Below are 22662 nucleotides of genomic sequence, written 5' to 3'. Positions count from 1 at the left end.
CGAAGGAAAAAGCTGGAATTTTTTTGGAAAAGACTTTGGAGATTTTGGATTTTTACTTTTAAATTTTTGATTTAAAAAAAAAAAGGTTGTTAAGTTAACTTTCTGTCTACCAAGTAATCAATTAATCTACCATTTGTTTCAGTGCTACCTGACACAAATGATCATTTTGTAATACATTTTCTGTCAATCAGCTCATCATTCGATAAGTTGCATTTAATGCTGTCACCTGTGAAAAGCTGTCTGCTGTCTGAGCCTGGTAATATCATCTTACTATTGTTCTGTTCATGTATTATTTGTCAGAAAAAGGGTGTAGTTTTCTAACTGAAACAAAAAAGCACCTGTTTAAAGATTGAAGCCTTGGCACCTTCCTGCCTTTGGTCTGTGTGTCGTCTATTGTCCCACAGAGTGACCCATTGTTCCCTCCTGGTAAAGCATAGCAGCGTGCTGGCCTCGGTGTTACAACTACTTAGGGGGCTTTATGGAAGTGAGCAGGAAGTGATGGAGCAGACCTGGCTGCTGTGTAATTGGCTGTCATGCGTGGCCCGTCTACCGGGCCCCTGATTAGCCACGCTACAGTTGGCTGGGCTTTGATTATGTTAAGCCTGACCCACACAGGCCACAGCCGGTGCTTCAGTCTCAAACCTCTGATATGTTATTTATGTCCGCGCAGCCACAGTCAGCCCCCATCAGAACAATTTATAGGCTTATTAGTGTTTCTAATTTACCAGATCTTTTTTACCTCTAATTAAAGGATCGTCCTCCAGTCCATAGCACTCTGCTTTCCTCTCAGCTCCTATCCAATTTAATTATTCTGATGTACAGAATTAGCATTTGTTGGTCATTGTAGATCCAATTTGCATATTAAATTGAATAATTGAAAGAGGACTGATGATTAAATTAAGTGGGTGACAGATGATTTGTCTTTGTTCACCCACAGCGACGATAACGGACCAGCCGTGCTTGACTAAAAACATTTGCATGTTGCTAATTTGTTACAAAATCTGTCCTTCCTCCTGTTGTTGTGCACTGCCAATAATGAGAGTTTTGTGAAAAAGCAACAAACCCCTTACCTTGCTTTTGGGTAAAGAATTTTGTTTAAAATAAAATCATATTCAAATATGTCGGGAAACAGGATCCCACACAACCTCCACACAGAGTTGATCTTTGCCAGTGGTCCAGTTCCTGGAATGCGTCCATTCAGTTCCGCACCAAGATGGATGGCGTTAAGGAGAATATTTAGAGCAGCTTGAGCTTTTCTCAAGCTAATGTAAGCATTGGCAGAACACAAAAGCAGCCCGACCCGAGGCTTGTGCGGTCGCAGAGACTGCTGATTCACTGTCGGCAAACCAGCTTTTGTTTATATATATATAATATATATATGTATATATATAAATATGTACATATATATATGCTCTAGAAATAAGGCTGCTCATAAAAAGCAGAACTTTGAAGCAGCACTATACGTAGCATATTCCCTCTGCTCTGGGGGCATGAATAATTCACCTTGTCACACAAAAAGCCATTGGGAGAGTGACATATGTAGGCTTGTGTGTTTTTCAAGTGTGTCTCTCCTCATCGGGGCCACCGAGCCATGTAGCCATATGTTTCATTGTCTGTTGTGTGCGTCCGTAGAGACCTTTTGACAAAAAACAAAAAAAGCAGAAGAACAAGCGACACCTATTTTGCAACTGACATGCAACTGTACTTCCTTTTTATCTGAAGAGACATGTGCTGATAATCTCCTTGTCTTTTAAATACAATGATTCATTTGTGAATCATTCACAGCGATGATCTGTTGAATCTTTGAGCTGACGAGACTGTAATTGTAAACTGTTGACATGTTAACCCACCCGATTCCTGCTTGCTATTTAGAGAGACACAAGCAATTTGAGAGTGTGGAAATCTTAAGAAAACTTTGGATTTTTTCTAGCAAATGGAAAATGGCCACACACACGCAAAGCAGAGTGAGCCACACACGCAAATGCTGTCGCACCCATAACACACACTTACAGGAGCAGGTCTAATTTCTGGGAGCATATGAACCTTTTATAAATGTAATGGGATCGTTTTCCCTAAACGGGCACCTGAGAACTCTCTGCCTCTATTTTGTGAACTCTTTATATCAGTATGCATCACATGAGCAATGGATCATCTCTAGACTTAACATCCCACACACATCTCCAGCGCTCAGCCTTATCTGTGGGGTCATTCCTCTTCTTCCCATTCTCTCCGAGGGCGTTTCCTCTGCCCTGCAGGCCCAAGCCAAGTTTTAGTCCTGTAATTCCTGTTAACCTGATGTTGAAACGCTCCCTTCAGCAGTCCATTACTGCCAAGACAACCAGGCCCTCACTGCCTGCAGGGTAAGTGCAGCTCATGCAGACCATAGGGAGCCAGCACCGGGGAATGCACACTCAGTATCACCCAGCAGAGTAAACAGAGGCAGAGAAACGCAGACAGACACACACTCCACTGACTGGCAGGCCTTATTGTTAGCTCGGTAGATGATTTACACTCTGCTTCAAGGGTGAACGCAGGTCCAACTGACTTTAAGTGAGGCTGAGGACATTTTTATCCCTGCAACCTTTCAGTGAGGAGTTTCCATTTGTCTGTGACGCTGTTGTCAGGTTAGTTTCACAGCAGAATTATCAGCAGTAGGATCGGGGAAGGAATGACAGCGTTAGCTCATACAGATAAATAGAGTTATTAAGCTCTATTGTGTAAACAGCAGGTTTTTATTGGATTTTAAAAACAACTGGCAATAGCCTTAAAAGTCAAGTTGGAGTCTCTATGTCAATGTCTTGTATCACTAGCATCCAATTGTCCCAAGGCAGTTAACGTAGTGTCCAGAACATGTCTCAATAAGCCATTGTAAATGTTGTAAAGAAGCACTAAACAGGTATTTTACTAACTTTGCTTTGCGGTGTCTGCTGTGCTGCTCGTCTTATCAGTAAGACAGTTCCTCTCTGATGGATCTGGTTTATATTGTGGATTCAAGTGTCAGATATATGGCCCTGGTCTGACACTGGTTCCTCCTGAGGTGTCCGGGCTGTCTAGACGCTACGATGAATGGAGATTCCTCTACGCATTCAAGATTGTCGCTTTCATCCTTAAATTTATAATTTGATTTTTGCAGTAAGAAATTCATCACATTTCTTTGCCACATCCAGTGGTGCTACGGCAGCGTCGTGCACAGAGGCTAATTGTGCTATTTGAGATTTATGCTTTAGTGCATGGCTGGATGGTAACAGTCTCTTCTTTTTTCTCTCTGTTCTTAAATCTGCTTTAACTTTGGTTTCCGCTTCAACACTGGGTTTTCCCAGGAATTTGTTTGCGTTTCAGAACATTAACTTTACACACTCTTTGTTGTCATTGTGGACAGTGAGGAAGTTATGTAATGGAAGCATCATAAAACTCGGCACTGTTTGAAAATACCAGGTCTCCGAACTTAAGAAAAACAGAGCAGCCAAGACACTTGAGTTTTTACAGGGGCTGTGTTATATGTGGGCCAGATGCATGGGTTCAGATGCTTGTTGTTAGTTTTATGATGTCAGGCTTTGAGCTGCAGATACTTCAGCTGAGCTGGGAGAAGTAACGCTACGGCATAATCTCTAGTTGGAAACCATTTCGGGCTCTGGTGTTGCTCTTCACCTGGTAGAGGCGTGGAAAGTTGGCAGGGGACTCGGTTTCTTTGTTACCTCCAGACTCTGGCTGCCACCAGGCTTTGCTTTATGTCTTTCTGCGTCAGGCACTTGAGGGTGGACAATTTGTTTAGGCAGCTGAAGATGGAACTGTGCATAGTGGAGGATTATGAGATCGCTGGGTGATTTGTGGCTTGGATCTTCTCAAAGCTCCAGCTCAAACATCCAACACTTGCTATGGCGTTAAATTATGATACCTAAACCATAAATGTGCTGGATTAAAACTCAAGACCGAATAGAGTCGTCAGGTTTTGCAGAATCATGGTTTTCATTTTCTAATGAATTCAACTGCATACATTTCTTTTTACACCCGTACCCCCTCATTGCCAGTTTGACTTCGGGCAGTGTTGCAACAGAAGATGAATATGATGATGTGGGGTTTAGTGGAAAGTAGCATGAAAATGTTAAAACTACATGTAGTGAAAATAAGCAGCTCTACTTTTTGAAAACAACCAGAGCTTGCCTGTGTTTTTTCCCCCTCCTTCAGTGGATGAATTTGTCCTAGGAGTCCCACATTCCTTTGTGAAAAACATTTATTGAGTCAGTGAAGCTGTGGGGATTTTGCTCTTCCACTGTTAAGCACACATATTCACAGCACGGTCTTCATCTTTGTAATGTATTCAAGACTACACTTAAATTCAATACAGCACTCACAAGAGAAGAAAGCTGAGCTTCAAAAATTAACACTTACATTTCAGGTTGACAAATTCAGTGCTCTTCACGTTTTTAAGTATTTGTGATGTATTAAAGTTCAGGTTGTTTGATCTGTCCATATGGCTGCTTTAAACAAATGATAGGAAATGGCACTGTTTTGTGTCCCTTTGAACGCTGCTGTAGAGGGCAGCTCTGAGAAGCTTCACCTTGAACTGATAAAAGCGATGAATTATCGCTTTGTTTATCCTGCTGCTCAAAGTTGGAGTGCATTATCAAAGGAGAAGCCGGTGGAAGAGTATTAGTGAGTGTATTTTTAAAATCTTGTAAATCTTGGGAATTTATGTCACCATGACTTGGGGACCTCGTCTTGCCCTTCTGGTTTCTATTGGCACTGAGCCCCCTGTCCCTTACTCTGTACCCATAAAGCAGTGCAGTTTTTTTAGCCAGGATTTAGCATGCTGACCCTGTGGCTCTCAGAGGGGTACTGATGGTCTTCTTGGGCTCAGGGGAGATGACCAGAGCATTAGGCTGGGACCCCTGCCTTTGCAGCAGTCCCCTTTCTAATCAAATGAGGCTGGGGGTGATTTGGTTGTAATACTGGTGGCCCGGATGTGATGGCGTGTGATTGACGTGCTGTGATGGAGAGCAGGATGTCGGCAGGGTGAAAATACCATTAATGTTATTGCTCATTTCTTAAAGTGGGGGTGGCCACACTGTCGTTGGAGGTTTGCTCACCCTGCCTTTCACCCGCCACCCCACCCTTTTATTCCCCCCTTGCACTATGAATGCCCTGTTAACCTGTGCCTCACTCCTACAGGGCGGTAACAAACTTCTGCAGTGATTCTGTGCTTTAGTGTTGCTTAAAAGAGCTTAACACAAAACTTGAAAGTGAAGTTTTAACCACTGATAATGACATCAGGTCACATTTCTCATTTCCCTCTTATGTTACAGCACCTCTGCTATTGCCGTTGGTACAAAGGAAGAACAAAACATCCCATCATAGTGTTTTACAGCCCATAATTGCATGGTGGGAGGCTGTGCCCCACAGGTCTCCTCCTAATGGCTGTTTGTGTGTTGTTTTAGTGGCAGATTTACATGTGGGAGGGGCACAGGGTGGTGATTTACAACCAGCACAACCACTGACTGGCCGCCTGACTGGCTCAGTGACTGACTGGCTCTGCTCCCTGTGTGTTCCAGGTGATAGTGCAGTCTGGCCGCCAGCCCAGCGTGCTGCAGAAACTGTGTCAGCTGCCCTTCCAGTACTTCAGCCACCCGCGCCTCATCAGAGTGCTCTTCCCCTCCCTCATCTCGGCCTGCTACAACAACTTACAAAACAAGGTCATCCTGCAGCAGGAGATGAGCTGCGTGCTGCTGGCTACCTTCATTCAGGTAAATGTGCGAGCACGGTCACACATAAAGTAAGTTATGTGCACATAAACAGACCATTATCTTGCACTCAGATGGACCATAAATGAACAATTCAGTGTCAAAATATCTAAGCCACAAAAAAAAAATCACATCATAAAATGGGGTGCGACTCTCAAGTGTGGAAAATGTCTAAAATATATTGAAAAAAATACATATTAAAAAAAACGTACTCATAATCCTCTTTGGCTTTGAGCATTTCATGCCTCTGAATGAAATATCTATATCTATATGAAAAACCTTTTTTGCATGGGCTGATTAACAGTTGCTCGTGTGGGCCCCAGTGAATCTGTAACAGGCAGGGTTTTACAAAGACAAATGGCTTCCTTCACAGTGGATTTACCTGCCACTGGTTCGACTCCCAGTAAACAGCTTGTTTCCTTCATCTTTGCTCCGACAACCCGCCCCTCACCACTCTGCAACCACCACTGTTTAGACACCGATTAACTTCCATTCACAGGGAGACAAGCTATTGTCATTTCTTTCAAACAAAGCAATAATGCATGGCGTCTCGCCCTGCCGCCCTCAGTGTTGAGTTAACCTCAAGGACATTCCTCTGAGTGAAACAGTTCAATCCAGGATGGTTGTTCACCAGCTGTTGTAACTAACAACAGTGAGTTTGATGAGTAAATTAGAATGAAATTTAGTAGAAGCAGCTTCGAATTTTGCTTAATGTTTTATGTTTTTCGCTGGAGGGTTTAATTGATCTCAGATTAGACAAAGGAAATTGTAAACACAACACTACCAGCTCCTGCAGTACACTCTTACAGTAGCCAGTAACGCTTCTTATTACTTTCCCTAGGACTGTGCTGCAAATGAGAAGGATTCAGACAACAAAATAAAGCAATCAGGTAAGTTATCTGATAAATGCATAAAATGCATCACAAAAAATTAATGGATTGTATCGATTTCATATTTTTAACGGTTAAAACGGCTATTTTTCACATGTAGATTCTCCTATCACTTCCAATACATTTTAGATTTTATTTCCGTATTGAGACGTAAGAATATCTCTAAGCATACGGTGGGCTTGTTTAGGTGAAATTCAGATTTTAGCCAGTTTTACAAGGATTAAGGATTCCTGTTGGACATTGAGTATAATACAGTTATTCTTCTCTGTCTGTGCAAAGTTTCCCAGCCGCTGGATTTCTATGAGTTGTCTAACCGCTTTCCAAGAGACCAGTGGGACTCAGCGCTGCAGTTTTTCCTCAAGAAGCAGGAAGAGTGATGGAGTTGTACACTCTCCTCAGAATGGTTAAGCACAGTATAAACACGTCACAAAAGACTGAGATGTGGAGTTGTTTTTGGATTTTTTTCATATCCTTTTTTTTTTTTCTGACTTAAAGTCTGCACACAAGTAAATACGTTGTTCAGATCGTGACGCCTTATCCTATGTCAGTGCATCTGTTTTGATTACTTCGAAATCACTTTGACGTTAAAGAGGAATTTGCACAAAATGTCTTGTTTGTCCATTACAGTAAGAACACACGCACAACTATTCCATTTAATTTTTGAAACGTTCATTTGTTTCTCTTTTTGTCTCTGTTGTAGATAGAAATGCATCTGTTTTCAAAGCAGCGACGTTCTAAACCTAAAACTTTTACTTATACTGTAATTTATAATTGCCAAACATTTTCATCAATACTGTTTGTGTTAATTTATTGTATTTGTATAATTTTTGAATGTGAATGGCCAGAATGTTTTCTCTAGTCTACATAAAGCCAGTTTCATGTTACATGACCTGCCTTGATTGCAAATATGTTAAGAGTTATATTTTTCAAGTTACATCTTTTTCTTTTCTTGTTCTCTCTGTTACGTAACACTTTCAAATTAATATAATTTATTGGGTTATTTAACTTTATCACATGAAATAAAGTACTTATGGTTATGTACTGTTATTCTTTGGATTTATTCTGTGTAAACTGTACAAAGTTAAAGTAATGACTTGACAAACATCAACACTTCTGGCTTTGTGCTGTGTCTCCTATTTCTTCATTTTCAGATGCTCATGAACTTGGAGAATGAAGATGTCCTGATTTGTGGTCTGTAGAAAACAAACTCCATTACTGAATCGTGAAATATGAGTAATTAGGGACTGGTCCTCACGAAGTGAAACCCACAAGGAAACCAGGGTTTTTAGGTTAAAAATAAAATATTTTTTAGGCGCCACCAATGTGAAGCTGTCTTCCTGTGCCCTGTACTGATTATTGGGAGTTTATTGATTGGTGTGTATCCAAAGTCTATATTGTAAATATAATACTAAAGTTTGTTATTGTAAATAGATCCATCCCTACAGCTTCAATGCTGCCCCTATTTCTGCACATATGACAGTCAGCTTGCATTATTAGAAACGGGTTAAAGAAATTTGTGAAGAAAAAAAAATGCTCCTTGCAATTTCCATAATGTGAAACTGTTGGACCATTTGTCCAATTTGAGTCAACGTGCAGTGTTGATAGTAATGTTTAAAGTCCCTGTGCCGTGTTTGGTTATTTTAAAATTAATAGTAAGCAGGTAGTCCCGTCTGGTATTTTTCTAATTAACATTATCATCTTAAATATTTAGTTGCTACTGCTGTACTCTTGCACGCAGTGTGACGATTGGCTAAGTCAGCATGTCTTAAAGACTTAACGGGATTTTGAATTTCAATGAGACTCAATTTCCCTCACTGATAACAGCCGATCCTCCCCAACAAATTGTTGAGGTGTAGTGTGTCAGTGGCGGCTTGACCCGTGTGCTCTTTTGTCCAGCGGCTATTTGCCGTCCAGGATTCCTACTGGAAAGAAAATAAACTCAAGACAAGCCAGTATGCGTCCGCAGGCTGGGAGTCCCCTCAGCCCTGCGCGGCTGCGCGCTTTGTTTTGGGTCCATTCAGTGTATCCTTTGCAGGTGATGCCAGATGCAGATAAGCGGCCGCCGCTGCCTGTCCTCTGTCTAGACTTGTAACCATGGGCCTCAGGTTGGTATGGCACTGTGACATCTGTCTAAATAAGGCCCAATATTATCGTTGTATCGCTGACTGGGGCACAACATTATGCAAAATTTGCTGTGAATTTGGGCTCAGGCTATTTGGGGACCAGCATTTAAAAAATATATATATATATATATACGTAGATCACACGAGGAGGCGAATTAAACAGGCCTCCAGCCTATTGTATCTGATTCAGTGACCTGTGACACACGGGCCAAATGGTTAATAATATCTTGTCAGCCATCAGTCACTGATCCACTTGGCTCAGAAACTGAGCAGGCCTAAATATAAGCAGGCTTTCAAGGCTACTACCCAGGGGTTTTGTCAACTGAAGCTTGCATCTTTATGACAGAGAAGAGCGTCCACAAATTTGGGTAACATGACATTTCTAACACTTAAATATTCCATTTCTGATTCAAATGTGTAGGCTGTATTTATGTATTAATTTATATGAGGTTTTTTTTTGTCTCCTAAAAGGCTCAATTGTCTAACCAGGGGATCCCCTCCAGCTCTAAACCTCCAGTGTACAAGCATTACAAGCAGCAGATGCGCTTTCCATTTACCTTTAAAACTGATTTATTTGTGCCGACTGTATTTAAAAGCCCTCAGAAGGTTTGCGGAATAAATTGATTTTGCATGCAATAATCAGTTAGAACTATGGTTTTATTGATAAGATCGGCTATGTCAGTCCTCATAATAAATAATAATAATAATAACTTATTTTCTGAAGAGAAAGCGCGAACAGTGCGCATCTCACCTGTTTCATTCATTTACAAGAGTCGATACTGAAACTTACAAATCATGCACATCTACACAGTTTGTATTCTCCTGATAAACATACTGTAAGTGTTAAAGATCAGAGGTCCGATACAGGCTCACGTGTTTGAATCCCATAGCACAGTCACCACGTTTTGGCCTGTTCAGGCATTGGCATCATGGTAGAAGGCCTGAAGAAATGTCGCGTCCTGCCGAGGTGTCCTTGAGCAAGACACTGGGCTAAAATGCCTAAACCTTTTCAGGGAACACTCAGATCGCCAATCCTCCAGTCCGGACCTGAATGTATCCTCGAGCATAATCCATCCTGGTCCTTTATTCGTTGTTGTTTTTTTTCTTTGATTGAATGTCACTGAGGTGTCTGCGCGTCCCTGCAGAGGACGCGGGTGCGCGCTGAGGGGGCTCCGGGTGACCTGGAGGCCTTTTCACGTGTCCACGGGACTCGGCACCATACTGTTCGGTGTGTCCGGTAACTGCGACGACAGAGAGGTCACATCGCTGCCCGAGGAGTTGCCCAGAGAGCCGGATTCAGAGAAAGACACCTACAGGGAGAAAAAAAAAAAAAAAAAAAAAAGAAGTTTAAAACAGGTGATTTATGTTTTTAACAGCTATTCTGGTGCTCATAACAAACGCTGTCATTTCAAGGGTATGGGAGCTCCAGATGGATGGGGAAATATTTCTATATCATCTCCTCCCCTACAAAGTGTTAGGCCTTAAAAAACAAAACATGTCATGTTGTGTCGTAACTCTCACGAGACTGCACCAGCACGTCAACTGACTGCACGTGGGGGCATGCACTAAGCTTTGGCACAAGAATCAGCCTGTTTGGACTTGAATCAAAATGATTGGAATCAGGGTTAGATAGATAACTTTGTGATCATTAGATGGTGCAATTGTTGCAAAACTAACGTCTTGATTAGACCATCAGTGTATCTGACTTATTCTCTGTTCTCTCTGAGAAAATAAGAGTAGCAGCCTCTTTGTATTAACTTCATAATTATCAATAGCCCATGATATATGTTAATATATGTGTTTAACTGATTGTAATCCCACCAGTTGCTGGAAGGCGGGTTGGTCCAGGTCGCTCTGCAGGGCGAAGTCGCTGAGGGTTTTCCACGGTGGCTGGTAGGTTTGCACCTCCACAGGATTCCCTTGCACGGTGTTGTCGTGCCGGATGGGGCTTCCTGCCACCAGAGCTGTGCCCGTCAGGCCCTGCAGATTCTGCACGAGCAATGAAAAGCATTTAGATATTGGTCAGTGATGTAGTCTGGGTCAGGGGAAGGTCAAGATCCTGCTGATCAAGCCAGAAATCTTTGTCAATGTGACATAACCAACGTCCAACAAACAAAACATGCAAAAAATATTAAACTTTATTATCATCAACTAACCACTAATCCGTAAAAAAAAAAAAAATCACAATAATCTTATATAAGCCTATAAAAGGCTGCAATAGTTGCATGAAGTGTGTTTCATTTGGTCTGCTTTTAATCATCCATTAAAAAGAATTGAGTTTAATAATCAAATTTATGAAAGTATTTATGAAAACACACCATGTGTGTATTTGAAATAAAATTCAAAAGAGGAGACTAAGGAGCAGCTGTCAGTGGTATCAGAAAGATGTTTGTTATTACCGTTTACTGTATTCGTTGTGTGACAAATCATTTTATCTTTTTATTCACATTTATCAGTCTAAACGGTCTTTGTGCTGTGTTATCAGACCATTTAAATATTAATCTTTGTGTTTATATTCCCCGGCACTGTTGTGAATTACCCTGACTATTTCTTTCTTAATCTTATCCATCAGATGTGAGGCAATAACTACCACACATGATCATTGTTTGGTTCCCTGATTTCCATATACTTCTAAACCACATAAGGAATTAATCGCACGTTTTTCAGGACATGAGTGACAGTAAGCTGCTGCAGAAATAAATAAATAAATAAAAACATGTCCAATAAGCAGGTGTTTCCCAGGATGTACACTGGACTTAGTTATACCACAAAAACGCGTTGAACTCACGGTTTTGTCGTTGTGTTGCTGCTGCTGAATCTGCTTCATCAGGATGGACCTCTTCTTGTCTTTGCAGCGCTTGTTCTGAAACCAGACGCGGATCACCCTGGGGCTCAGGCCGGTCATCTCCACCAGCTGCTCCTTCATCAGAGCGTCCGGGCGCGGGTTGGCGTTGTAGCAGGTCCGCAGGGTGTGGAGCTGCTTCTCGTTCAGCACCGTCCGGACCCTGGTCGTCTTCTCCGACTGCTTGTGGACGTGGTTCCGGTGGTGAGGAGGATGCCGGACCGAGACTGGTTCTGAGGAAGAGGGAAAGTTAAATTAGCAACTGTTTTACGTCTATGAGAAATTATTATTATTATTATTATTATTATTATAATTAAAGCAACGAATAGCCTTTAGATGTCCAATGATAATCGGCTGCAGTTTATTAAAATACTATGGTATGAAAATACCAAATATTATTACACTACTGTAAGGTCACGGCACACACGTGAGGTTTAACTTTTACTATAGTAAAAAATAGTTTACTTTTACTTTATATGCAGACGTGTTACAGAATAAAACTATATTGACACTCTTCCGTAGAAAAGCATTTTCAGAGTGAGCCCATGTGCGCACAAAATATAATTATTGTTCAGTCGACTTTGCTCCAAATTAGCCTAAAGAAACAGCAACACTTGCGAGAAAAAATAATCAGGCAATAATAATAATCACAATCATACTAATGATAATGATAATAATAACAATAATAGGGTTTTAGGCCTATCCAGCTAATTTCCCAGTGAGAGAGTAAAGATTTTATGTGTCCATAATAAAGCAGCGGTACCTGAGATGTGCAGCGCTCTGCTGTGGATGTTCCCCGGGCTGAGCGGGCTGCCTGCAGAGGCCCGCTCCACCAACAAGCCGTGATCCGCCCGACACAGCAGCTCGTCGTCCCGCAGAGAGAACTCGTCCCCCGGCAGGAGGTGTCGGCTGCAAACCGAGCACCGAAAACACTCCATGTGATACACGTTGTCCCGAGCTCTCATGACCAGGTCGCTGCTGCAGAAGCCCATGTTACACTTGGCACATTTGATGCCAAATAACCTGGAAAAGGAGGACGGAGGCGTGTTGGTCACATGCAGCGGCCCTAAAAGGTGTTAAACACAACGAATCTGATGCGTAATTCCCAAACAACGGAAGAGAATAAAAAAAAAAAAAAAAACGACTGCAACACAAATCTGATTCAGATCTGCAGTTCAGGGTGCACACTTTAATTTGCACACCCTGCACCTTTGCTACTGAACTGGACAGCATCATTATGGGAATATTTATTCTCACCCCAGTTGCCCCCTTTTACGCACAAACATCACTTTCTTTCCAGCAGCCCAGCGCATGGCCTCTAAAAATGTTGGAAAGATAAAACAAAGCTGAAAACTTGCCCGCTGCCAGGTGAACTCCTACCTTGCATAATCTCTTTTACAGTAAGTCTTCCCGTCTCGGACGAAGCAAGTGCAGGTCTCGTCCAGGTACTGGCTGCACTCTGCACACTTGAGGCAGGCTGCATGCCACTCCAGGTCCGGGGAGACTCTCAGGATGTACTGGTCGTGTATCTGACTTCCACAGCCCACACACATTGCGATTCCCGACTTCTCTGCGTGAGGTGGGGGGGGTGGATGCATTAATGCAACGCTGTGTGAGCTCTTTTAATCCCCTTGACATCCCTGTTAAAGCCCCTTCACTCCTTCACCTTAAGGAGGGAAAATGTTGCGCGCGTATCACAACAAACATGCGGCTCTTTCCGAGAATATTACTGAGTTATTATGAGGCCACAGGCGCTGTTGATATCACCAAGCAACCCGGCGTAGGTCACTTTAAACGCACGATCACCAAAGCTGCAATATAAGTTTCTAAAAGGATAATATTTGAATAAGATTTTGATTTTTCGTTAGAACATCACTGTTGCTTGGCTGCAGTTTTATATTAACGTGGAAACTGAGAGATAAATCAAGCGATTAATCATCAAATTCAGGAGACTATATGCGCATGTGAGGGCATACATAGAAATAAAAAGAACTAACAGGAAACCCCAGGAATAGAAATATAGGACTAAAAAGAGGAATTACTTACTTTTTGAATGATCCCCCATATCATCCAAGAAAGAAGTATTGAGCAGGATATCCACCATACAGGAAAAATAGCCCAGTGGAAGCCGATAGAAGGAGGAGAGGAGCGGCAGAGGAGACCGTCCCGTCTCAGGCTGGATGATAAACTTGTATTCCTCCACCAGAGGAGGAGAGGTGGAGAGAAAACAAAGATCCTCGACCAGTGACGTCTGCAAACCTGGACCTCTGTGGGTCCGGGGAGAGGGTGCCATGCAAATCTCCTCCCGGACCCCTGCTCTTATTTTTTTTTCCTTTTTGCTCCTCGGACTGGCTGTGAGAGTTTTTTTTTTTTTTTTTTTCCATCTTTTGTCCCAATGCGCCGCCTGCCCAGCTCTGTGTCCTAAAGGGAAAGCACATTTTCCTTTAAACTCACAGTACAATTATAGTGAGTTACTGTGTGATATCAAGTGTGAGTTTAGATGCTATTGTTGTTATTTCCTTCGGTGTCACATTCCCTAGGAAGGCTTTTTTAAAAAAAAAAAAATCTATGGGCTCATACCACATGTTGTTTATGGTAAACTCATTCTTGTCCTATATTACTGTCATGTAGTATTTTATAGTTTTGTTGGGAGATTTTCTTCTCAGTGATTCCATCATGTTGTGTTTGAACTTCAGCCAAAGTGCAGTGTCGAAATTTATAAAGAAAAATGTTTAATATATTTAATCATCATTTTGTAACTTATATACATGATGAAGAGGTTATTATTATTATCATTATTATTCTTATCAATTTATTTTTCTATTTTATTTCTTCTTTTTTTTTTTTCATTGTTGTGTAGTAGTCTGATTTGTTATAGAAACAAAACTATTTAAAGGTTTTTGGCTTCATTTAAGTGACTGTGATATTAACTAGCCAATACTATCACCCTACTGTAGAGAGCCCTCTACTGGATGAAATATCATATGGAGATGTGGATCCACAGAGCAATCAATAAGCTGCATGACTTAAAAATCCTTTCCCTTTTCCTTTTCTTTTGCATATTGATTGTCCATTAATTCACACACCAGAGCTTCATATATTTTGTGATTAATAGCTGATAGCTATGATGAAAATGATGACATACCGTGAAGGACCTGATGGATTACTATCACATACACCATAATCCACCATTAGGCAAGGCACATATATTTATATAGCACCTTTCAGACACAAGGCAAAGTGCTTTACAGGGGCATAAAACACAATAAAAACAAGACACAGAGACATTAAATTGCGTGTAAAAGATAATAGAAACACAAATAGTTAGTAGAAATAGTTAAAGCTTGAGAGAAGATGCATTAAAAGACAAAAATGCAAATATATATCATATATATTATATATCTATATTAAAGGTTATATATTATGTAAAAACTATAACAAACAATGTGAAGAAGACAGTATTGCGAAAGACAAAGACAAAAAATCAGAAAGACAGCGAGTGAACAAAATCAAAACAGATACTATAATACTATATACTATACTCTAGTGTAATACTATAATACAGTACCAAGAACTTATTTCATTGCTGCTTAGGTTTTGCTGTTGTGGCGGAGTAGGTCTATAATATTCAACATTAAACAAGTTTTATAATTTCAGCTCAAAATTAACTTCAGCTAAACCTAATGAACCTGTGAATCAGTCACTCAGTGGACATTAGTGCTCTCAGCAGCGTTCAAAGTTATGACAAGAAACACAATCTATGGGCCAGATTTTTGTAGATTACCATTTGTCAGTTTTCTCTCCTCTCTCTTTATCTTGCTTGATTTGTATGCACTACTACATGTGTGGTAATATGTCAGAATATTTATCAGATTTGATAATATTGTAGTAATATATAAGTCTAAAGCGCAGTTTAAACTGTAGTCCTTCTTAATTATGTTGTACTTGTTATAAAACATCAAGCTACTGTTTATTTGACTTTTTGCAGATAATTGAGAGAAAAAGAGATATGACTGAAAGTTCTCGTTCTTTGTCGTCATATCTCGCGAGAACTCGGTTGAGTTGACCTTTGGCACAGTTTAGTCTCCCTGCAGCGTTTGAGGTGAGGAGCTCTTCAGCCACAAGGGTCCAAGATGAACAGAGCTTTGAACAAAACGAGCCTGAAGCATTTGGTAAGAAGGTATCGCTTCTAACTTAAAAAACATTTACAGGCATTGTATCGTTCTGTCATGGCAGACTGAGGACATGACTGAAGTCAGCTAGCTTACTTGTGTTTTTGCAGCAGCTGCTAGCTGGCTAGCTACTTTACACCTAACGTTAGCTAATGCAAGTTGTGATCGACTGTCAAGCCGTGATACTACTTTGAATTTACATGTGACAGCGTTGAATGACTTAATCTGACACTAACTTCATCTATACACTACGATATCGCGAGAATGCAAGTGAACAGTTTTTGTTTTTGAGCTAGTGCTAGCTGGTGTTAGCATAGCTAGTCTAGCGGTTATGAAACCTCGGGACGTTACAACAACAGTTACGAAACTGTAAACGTGTAATGATAGTTAAAGTGTTATCAAAAGCACATTATCTCAACAGAGACTAGTGGTTGTATGGAATAGATTAATGAGTGCCATGTGGTATTTTATGTTGTCCGCTTGTTTGACTTAAAGTGAATGACCTTTTATACACTGACAGTGTTCGGTCATGTCCAGATGAGGCAGGTATTATCCTGTTTTACTGTGACCCTGATGCAGCTGTTTCAGAGGTTACACTGTACATGGTTTGCCCTCTATACTTTGACAGTGTATGTGCAGAATGCCACGGAAGTAATATTTAAAGATTAAAATTTAAAAAAAGCTTAAGTTCTTTATTTTTCAGTGAGGAAGTAATTGGAAAAAAATCCAAGAAAAAAAGAAAAGCTCCCAAGTAACAGATAAAAAAGAGAATCTATGTAACCCTAAAGCATGAAATAGTGCAGAAAGATATGAAACTGTGCAAAATGTAAAATATAGGAATGAAATGTATGTAAAATGAAATATAATTCTTTGGTCACAGTCTTTGGACAGATGCAAATGTAGTAATCCATATGTGTTGTGTAGACAGATAACAGGATGAAGTGCACATAAATAAATTATTCAATATTTTTTTATAATATACAAAAAATGTGAACAATCGCTAGCCCCAAAGCCTAGACAAACACTGTTTAATCACACAAAACAAATTAATTTATAGAGCTGAGTGATATTACGATAGCAAAATATGAGCATTCTATACATCTTTGATGAAATGTGACTCTCAGGGATCAAGCATGCCGGCACAAACGACAGCTGGAGATCTAAATAAACTATCTCAGGTATAACAGAGTGCCCTGTATACCGAGGTGTTTATGTTTCTCCCACAGACTGGTCTCCTCCAAAGGTTTCAAAGCACCTTGGTGGTTGCAGAGCACAACAATGACAAACTGACCCCGATTACGCTCAACGCCATCACTGCCGCCAGTAAGCTTGGTGGAGAGGTGTCTTGTCTGGTTGCTGGAACAGACTGTGCAAAGGTAGGCAAAGCTTTTTATATTGATCTGCTCCAGGGATCACAAAATGTGATGTATTTGTGAAATAATTTAGATGTTATTTTGGCATGATTGCATTGATATACAGAAAACAAAAACCGAGAATAGTTGAGGATGCATCATAGCGAATCAGATATTTTTCTGTCTTCTCAGGTTGTGGAACAAATCAGCAAAGTACAAGGTGTGAAGAAGGTACTGGTTGCCCAACATGACTCTTACAAAGGTTCCCTGCCAGGTAAGACATGAAGGGCACTTAATACCTATTGCTTATTTAACGTTCACTGTAAGAGCATATATATTTATTTATTCTCAGTTTCCTTTATTTAGCCATAACCTGCTGTATACATGCACAGTCCCACACATTCACAGATGGATACTATAGTGCTTGACTTGCTCACAGGCATCTGGTAACTGAAGGAATGGAGATTATTTTTCATTTGTTTTTACATTTTTAATTGTCACAGCTGCAGTCATAGACATATCCTTATACCTGCTTGATTTTGTTTCAGCTTTCTGATTTTCTCTTTTTTTTTTACCCTCAGAGGAATTGACTCCACTTATCCTGGCAACACAAAAGCAGTTCAGTTTCACTCACATCTGTGCAGGTGCATCTGCCTTTGGAAAAGTAAGTCATGGACAGGAAGAATACTTGTATAATTTAAGTTTATATATTTTGAAATGCATTTGTTGTCCAATCACCCCGTGAAGATGAGTTTCTCTTCTGACACATACTGTCCACATTAGTTCTGAAGAGCTCTTTCTTCAAATGTTGATAATGACGATGAACTATGGTACCTCTTCCTCTTGATTCTTCATCAGGTTTGATCAGTGCATATTTCCCTGCTTATTCACGATTTTGTTCCGCAGAACCTGCTTCCCAGAGTGGCTGCCAAGTTGGACGTTGCTCCAGTCTCAGATATTATTGAGATCAAGTCCCCAGACACTTTTGTCAGAACTATCTATGCTGGTAAGCCCTGTTATTATGGTAAAGTCATAACGAATGTTTTATTATCCTCTAAATTCTTACGTAGTGTTGACACACTTCAGAAGAAGCCTGTTAATCTGTTAAATCATGTTAACAGGATTTAATACAGCCCTGATATGATACACATGTAACATAAACACTAGTCAGGATTTGGCTCTGACAAGCTTTCATCCATGATTTCTAGGTGCTTTTTACATATTGCATGTTAATACAATTTTCATTCTACAGGAAATGCTCTCAGCACTGTGAAATGCAATGAGTCGGTCAAGATCTTCACAGTCAGAGGGACATCCTTTGAGGCAGCTCCAACAGAGGGAGGAAGTGCTGCATCAGAAGATGGTACAGTAGCTCTGACAGGATATTACAGAAGTTAAAGCATTACTGTAGGTTTCTTTGTAAGCTCATTGATTAACCACCTTTGATGTTGCTTTTATGACACTGTATGCTTCTTCCTCCTTTGTTTATCAATACAAACATTGAATATTTGAATGCAGTGTTCCTCCTTGTGATCCTCTGATCTGTTGACTTCAGTTGCTGCTGCTTCTTCCGTTGGGATTTCCGAGTGGCTTGAACAGAGTCTGACAAAGAGCGACCGCCCAGAGCTCACCAGCGCTAAGGTTGTGGTGTCAGGAGGTGTGAAATCGTTCTGAATTACAAATTACAACCCCTTTTTCTTGTTTTTTGAAAAGGCACTTTCTGTGTTATTGTATTGAAGGAAATATTCGGACAATCTAAATCTGTAACATCATCCTATTTTGTTGAGTTGGAACTATTTATGCATTTTCAAATGGTGTTTTCTCTTCCTAGGAAGGGGCTTGAAGAGTGGGGAAAACTTCAAGCTGCTTTATGACCTTGCTGACAAGCTGAATGCTGCAGGTACAGTGGGATTATCGTTTTGTGTTATTCATATCCTTGAATCTTGGATGCTAAGGTAGAGTTTAAATTGCATAATATTGTTTTTCCAGTTGGTGCATCCAGAGCTGCAGTGGATGCTGGGTATGTCCCAAACGACATGCAGGTTGGACAGACTGGCAAGATTGTAGCACCAGTAAGTTATTTCTCTTCTGAAGAGGTTATTTGGATTTGAATAATCTTGTACCGCAAATCAAGATAATATGGCAGAATGGCAGTTACACTTAGTCAGTTGCAGTATCAGAGTAGACAAATGTGTTGCTTTCGACCAATGTCTGTGTGCCTTTACACAGCATGCCTGCAACTCAGTATGATCAGGATGGCCGTGCTGCCCTTTTAAAAAGGTTAACTTCCCATTATGTGATTCAGCTGTGATACCCCAGCTGTGATTATTCACACATTAGGCCCTGCAAAATGTACTGGATGGCACATTTAGGGCCCAAAATGATTTAGCTGATCCATTAAGGCAGAGTGCAGTGGATGTGTGGTCAGAGCCTCACGCCAGGCCAGACTGTCCATATTGGATTATCCAAATGTTATGACAAACCTATTAAATTTGGCTAAGTTAATTAAGTATCGTTTAAATCCGAATCTGTTTTTTTTTTTTTACCTACCCCTCTAAAATGTTAATTTAGCAAAATAAAGGATTGAGATTTATTTACATATATGGATGTAAGAATCTCTTTTCTGGTGATTTAAAGTACAATTTACCATCACAAAACGAACTGTAAACATCAAAATCAAGTGTCTTTTCAGATTAGAGTGTTTTAAAAAAACATCTTGGCTGTGTCGGTGTGTAATTGTAAGACACTGGATGAATCACGTGTATTTAGTAATTTTTGTCCTAGGGTATTTGGACCATACTAATAGGTTTTCATAGTCACATGAGAATAAACTGATATGTAAGAATGAAAACCTGCAGATTCTGTTATTGTCTGGTTATTAGAAAGGATTACTTTATGGATATTCTGCAGGTATGAGACACTCTGAGACTTCAGCTGCAACAATGAATAAGTACTGAAATATTCATATGGCTGTGCATTAAGCTGAGAAACAGAGCTGGTTTCTCCCAGTGGGTTTGGGGATGGGTTTGGCCCTCTGCACGTTCACCCCAGCACCCTCTGATAGATAACATACTCATAGTCATTACGCCATTAGTCGGCTCTAATGTACCGCAGTTTTGAGGTATATTCTTTTCAAAGCCCTGAGATTAAACTTCTTGTTTACAAGCAAGTAACATTTGTCTGGTTGTCCTCTGTTCATGTCCACAGGAGTTGTACATTGCTGTTGGTATCTCCGGAGCTATTCAACACCTGGCTGGAATGAAAGATAGCAAGGTACAGTCACTGCGGCCACATGAAAGGCAGATTTTTCCATATATTAAACAAAACAACACTTTTGTTGTATATTTTATGTAAACTGGTGATATCATTTATATATAATTTATTTGTGTGATCATTGTTTACGCAGACAGTCACCATTTGTTCCGTTTGTTCATTATTTTGTTGTGTATTAGAGCTAAACATATATAATTATTTTTTTTATTCAGACTATTGTTGCTATCAACAAGGACCCAGAGGCTCCCATTTTCCAGGTGGCTGACTATGGCTTGGTTGCTGATCTTTTCAAGGTAAGCATCCGGGATTGTTATTGCTGCACTGTTGTTCCTCTGATCTAACATTAGGAAGCAAGCATTCAGGCAGAAACACCGCTCATGCACCTTCTGCCTGCTCTTACTCTTCATGTTCAATAGCTAAAGGTCTAGAGTGACAGTCAGAATATAACATTTGCTTTCTCACTGATAAATTTTGCACGATGCCTTATTCCACCTAATGGAAATGTGCAACTGTTGAATTATTAAGTTTTTGAATTAATCAGTGGAGAGTTGTGGCCGAGCTTGCTGTTAAGAGAAGAACACATTAGCATCTCAGAAGATATGAAAGGGGATCAGTAGTTACTTAAAGGTGGATTCAGTTTTGTATTCACCCTCTACTTGCCAGGCCTTTTACACGGTTAGTTGCTCGCTGGTATCTAGCTGGTGCTTGGGGATAGTGAGCCAGGAGTGTTGGCACAACTAATGCTGGAGTCCAGTGTTGCTTTTGAAAGACTAGTAGGTTATATTTTCATGTGTGTCCTGTTGGTCATGTTTTATTTAGCCCCTCAGTAGTGCACAAGCAGCCCAGGTGTCCTGATAAACTCTGTAGAAGTGATTGGTAATAATAGCTAGTGGCAGTAGAGTTGTGACCTGCTGGGTGAGATCACCTTACATGTGATCACTCCTCAGATAGCTGATTAAAATGGATGGGCTCTCTACTTTTTCCCCCAAATGGACAATTGATACCTTGGACCAACTCAGGCAGCATCTGATGATTCACTGCTGAAGTTGCTGGACTCGCTGGGAGAGCTTTTAGAATAATTTTATACTCATATTTAAGGCAAAAGGCTTTTGAATTTGTCTTCTTCAAAACTACACGACAGGCATTATCAATGTTTGTATTTATGGGCCGCATGCCTCCCATGTAGAATCTTGCTCTGCATTTGTCAACCTGGCAAACACTGTGATAAATGATTGTGTGCTCGCAGCCTTTTGCGGTCTTGATAAATCTCAGGTGAAAGTCAGTGTGCTCATTTATACTGTAAGCACCAGCATGCATGATGCATGTTTGTGTAATAAACTCATAGATCATATTATATGGAATATAGTGGGGATGAAAATGACAGCAGCTACAGCAACATTTATCCCCCCCCTGGTAAAACCTGGAAATATTTCAAGTGGTCTATTATTAATGCAGAATAGAAATGGCTTGAACTCAATTTAAATACCTTAAAGATTTCCAGAGTGTATTCAAATCAACAAGAAATGAATTTAAATGTACCTCAACTACATAGACGTAACAGTAAAACATTTCACTGCATTCAGTCATGCCATAAAGCCAGTGTGAAATATTTGTCCACGCACTGTTTTCTCCCCAGGCTGTCCCTGAGATGACTGAAGCACTGAGCAAGTGAGGAGACAAAAAGTCCCACAGAACTTCCGTTGCACAGCCTGAACCCACAGAAAGAAGAATTCAGAGAGCAACTACAGGAACCCATAGCCAATGCCTTAATACGTTTCTGAAGGTGTAAGTGTGCACAGAAATACTCACCATCAGCAATATCTTCTTTCTGACCGGAAACAGAACATTATTCAATCCAGAAATGTACGCCAGTATTTTATAAATACTATACAAGTAATTTGGTTGTACTTCTTGGGGGTGGGGGTGTGTTTTATGACTCTAGTAGTACTGGCTGTAATTTGTATTTAATTTTGTAGCACAGTAAAGGACTTCTTTGGGAATGTCTGACTTGTCTCTTGTCCTCTGACTCTCTGATGTAGTTGACTGTTCAGATTTAGCTCACGCGCTAAACTAGAAAATGTCCAGTTCTGGAGATGCTCTTGGAAAATAATGTATTAAAATGACAACTAATGGTTCTTCCATTTTGCCACGTTTTCTCTTTATTGGATTCATTTTGCAATGCCCTCTTTCCATGACCAAGATAGAAAAAGCCTGTTGACAGTACAATAAACGGGTTAGTTTTGATATTTAAGAGACAAATCTTGAAGGTTCA

The 22662-nt window shown here is 40.4% G+C and overlaps 3 protein-coding genes across 3 annotated transcripts in view; 2 read left to right on the top strand and 1 right to left on the bottom strand.

Annotated features, from left to right (window-relative positions):
- The window catches only part of scaper (S-phase cyclin A-associated protein in the ER), a 58835-nt gene extending 51178 nt beyond the window's left edge, over nt 1–7657 (top strand). The window contains exons 29-31 of the mRNA XM_070831121.1: nt 5550–5741; nt 6580–6628; nt 6908–7657. Of these exons, the coding sequence (XP_070687222.1) occupies nt 5550–5741; nt 6580–6628; nt 6908–7005 (339 nt within the window). The 3' untranslated portion in view covers nt 7006–7657. The remainder of the gene's footprint in view (nt 1–5549; nt 5742–6579; nt 6629–6907) is intronic.
- Nucleotides 7658–9840: 2183 nt separating this feature from the next.
- Nucleotides 9841–13778, bottom strand: isl2a (ISL LIM homeobox 2a). Its single transcript, XM_070831103.1, has 6 exons — nt 13640–13778; nt 12974–13163; nt 12357–12616; nt 11540–11826; nt 10573–10740; nt 9841–10061 (listed from the first exon to the last, which is right to left on the bottom strand). Exons 1-6 carry the CDS (start codon nt 13695–13697, stop codon nt 9945–9947), a joined length of 1080 nt encoding a protein of 359 aa, XP_070687204.1. The 5' UTR covers nt 13698–13778; the 3' UTR covers nt 9841–9944.
- Nucleotides 13779–15660: 1882 nt separating this feature from the next.
- Nucleotides 15661–22525, top strand: etfa (electron transfer flavoprotein subunit alpha). Its single transcript, XM_070830377.1, has 12 exons — nt 15661–15765; nt 16992–17141; nt 17310–17391; nt 17699–17781; nt 18024–18123; nt 18370–18480; nt 18673–18774; nt 18949–19017; nt 19107–19189; nt 20325–20390; nt 20603–20683; nt 22027–22525. The coding sequence occupies exons 1-12, from the start codon at nt 15727–15729 to the stop codon at nt 22060–22062; spliced, it is 1002 nt and encodes a 333-aa protein (XP_070686478.1). The 5' UTR covers nt 15661–15726; the 3' UTR covers nt 22063–22525.
- Nucleotides 22526–22662: the final 137 nt, after the last annotated feature.

The sequence above is a fragment of the Pempheris klunzingeri genome, chromosome 5 (assembly GCF_042242105.1).
Source record: "Pempheris klunzingeri isolate RE-2024b chromosome 5, fPemKlu1.hap1, whole genome shotgun sequence".
Taxonomy (NCBI): Eukaryota; Metazoa; Chordata; class Actinopteri; order Acropomatiformes; family Pempheridae; genus Pempheris; species Pempheris klunzingeri.
Note: the sequence above shows the minus strand (reverse complement) of the source record. Positions and strands in the feature narration are given on the sequence as shown.

Coding starts and splice junctions, on each gene's coding strand:
- isl2a (XM_070831103.1), bottom strand. CDS start 13,697: ATGGTGGATATCCTGCTCAATACTTCTTTCTTGGATGATATGGGGGAT. Junction 11,827..12,356: donor CAGAGCGCTGCACATCTCAG/GTACCGCTGCTT, acceptor CCTCTTCCTCAG/AACCAGTCTCGGTCCGGCAT. Junction 10,741..11,539: donor AGCAACACAACGACAAAACC/GTGAGTTCAACG, acceptor TTGCTCGTGCAG/AATCTGCAGGGCCTGACGGG.
- etfa (XM_070830377.1), top strand. CDS start 15,727: ATGAACAGAGCTTTGAACAAAACGAGCCTGAAGCATTTG. Junction 18,775..18,948: donor TAAGGTTGTGGTGTCAGGAG/GTGTGAAATCGT, acceptor TTCTCTTCCTAG/GAAGGGGCTTGAAGAGTGGG. Junction 19,190..20,324: donor CTGGCAAGATTGTAGCACCA/GTAAGTTATTTC, acceptor TCATGTCCACAG/GAGTTGTACATTGCTGTTGG.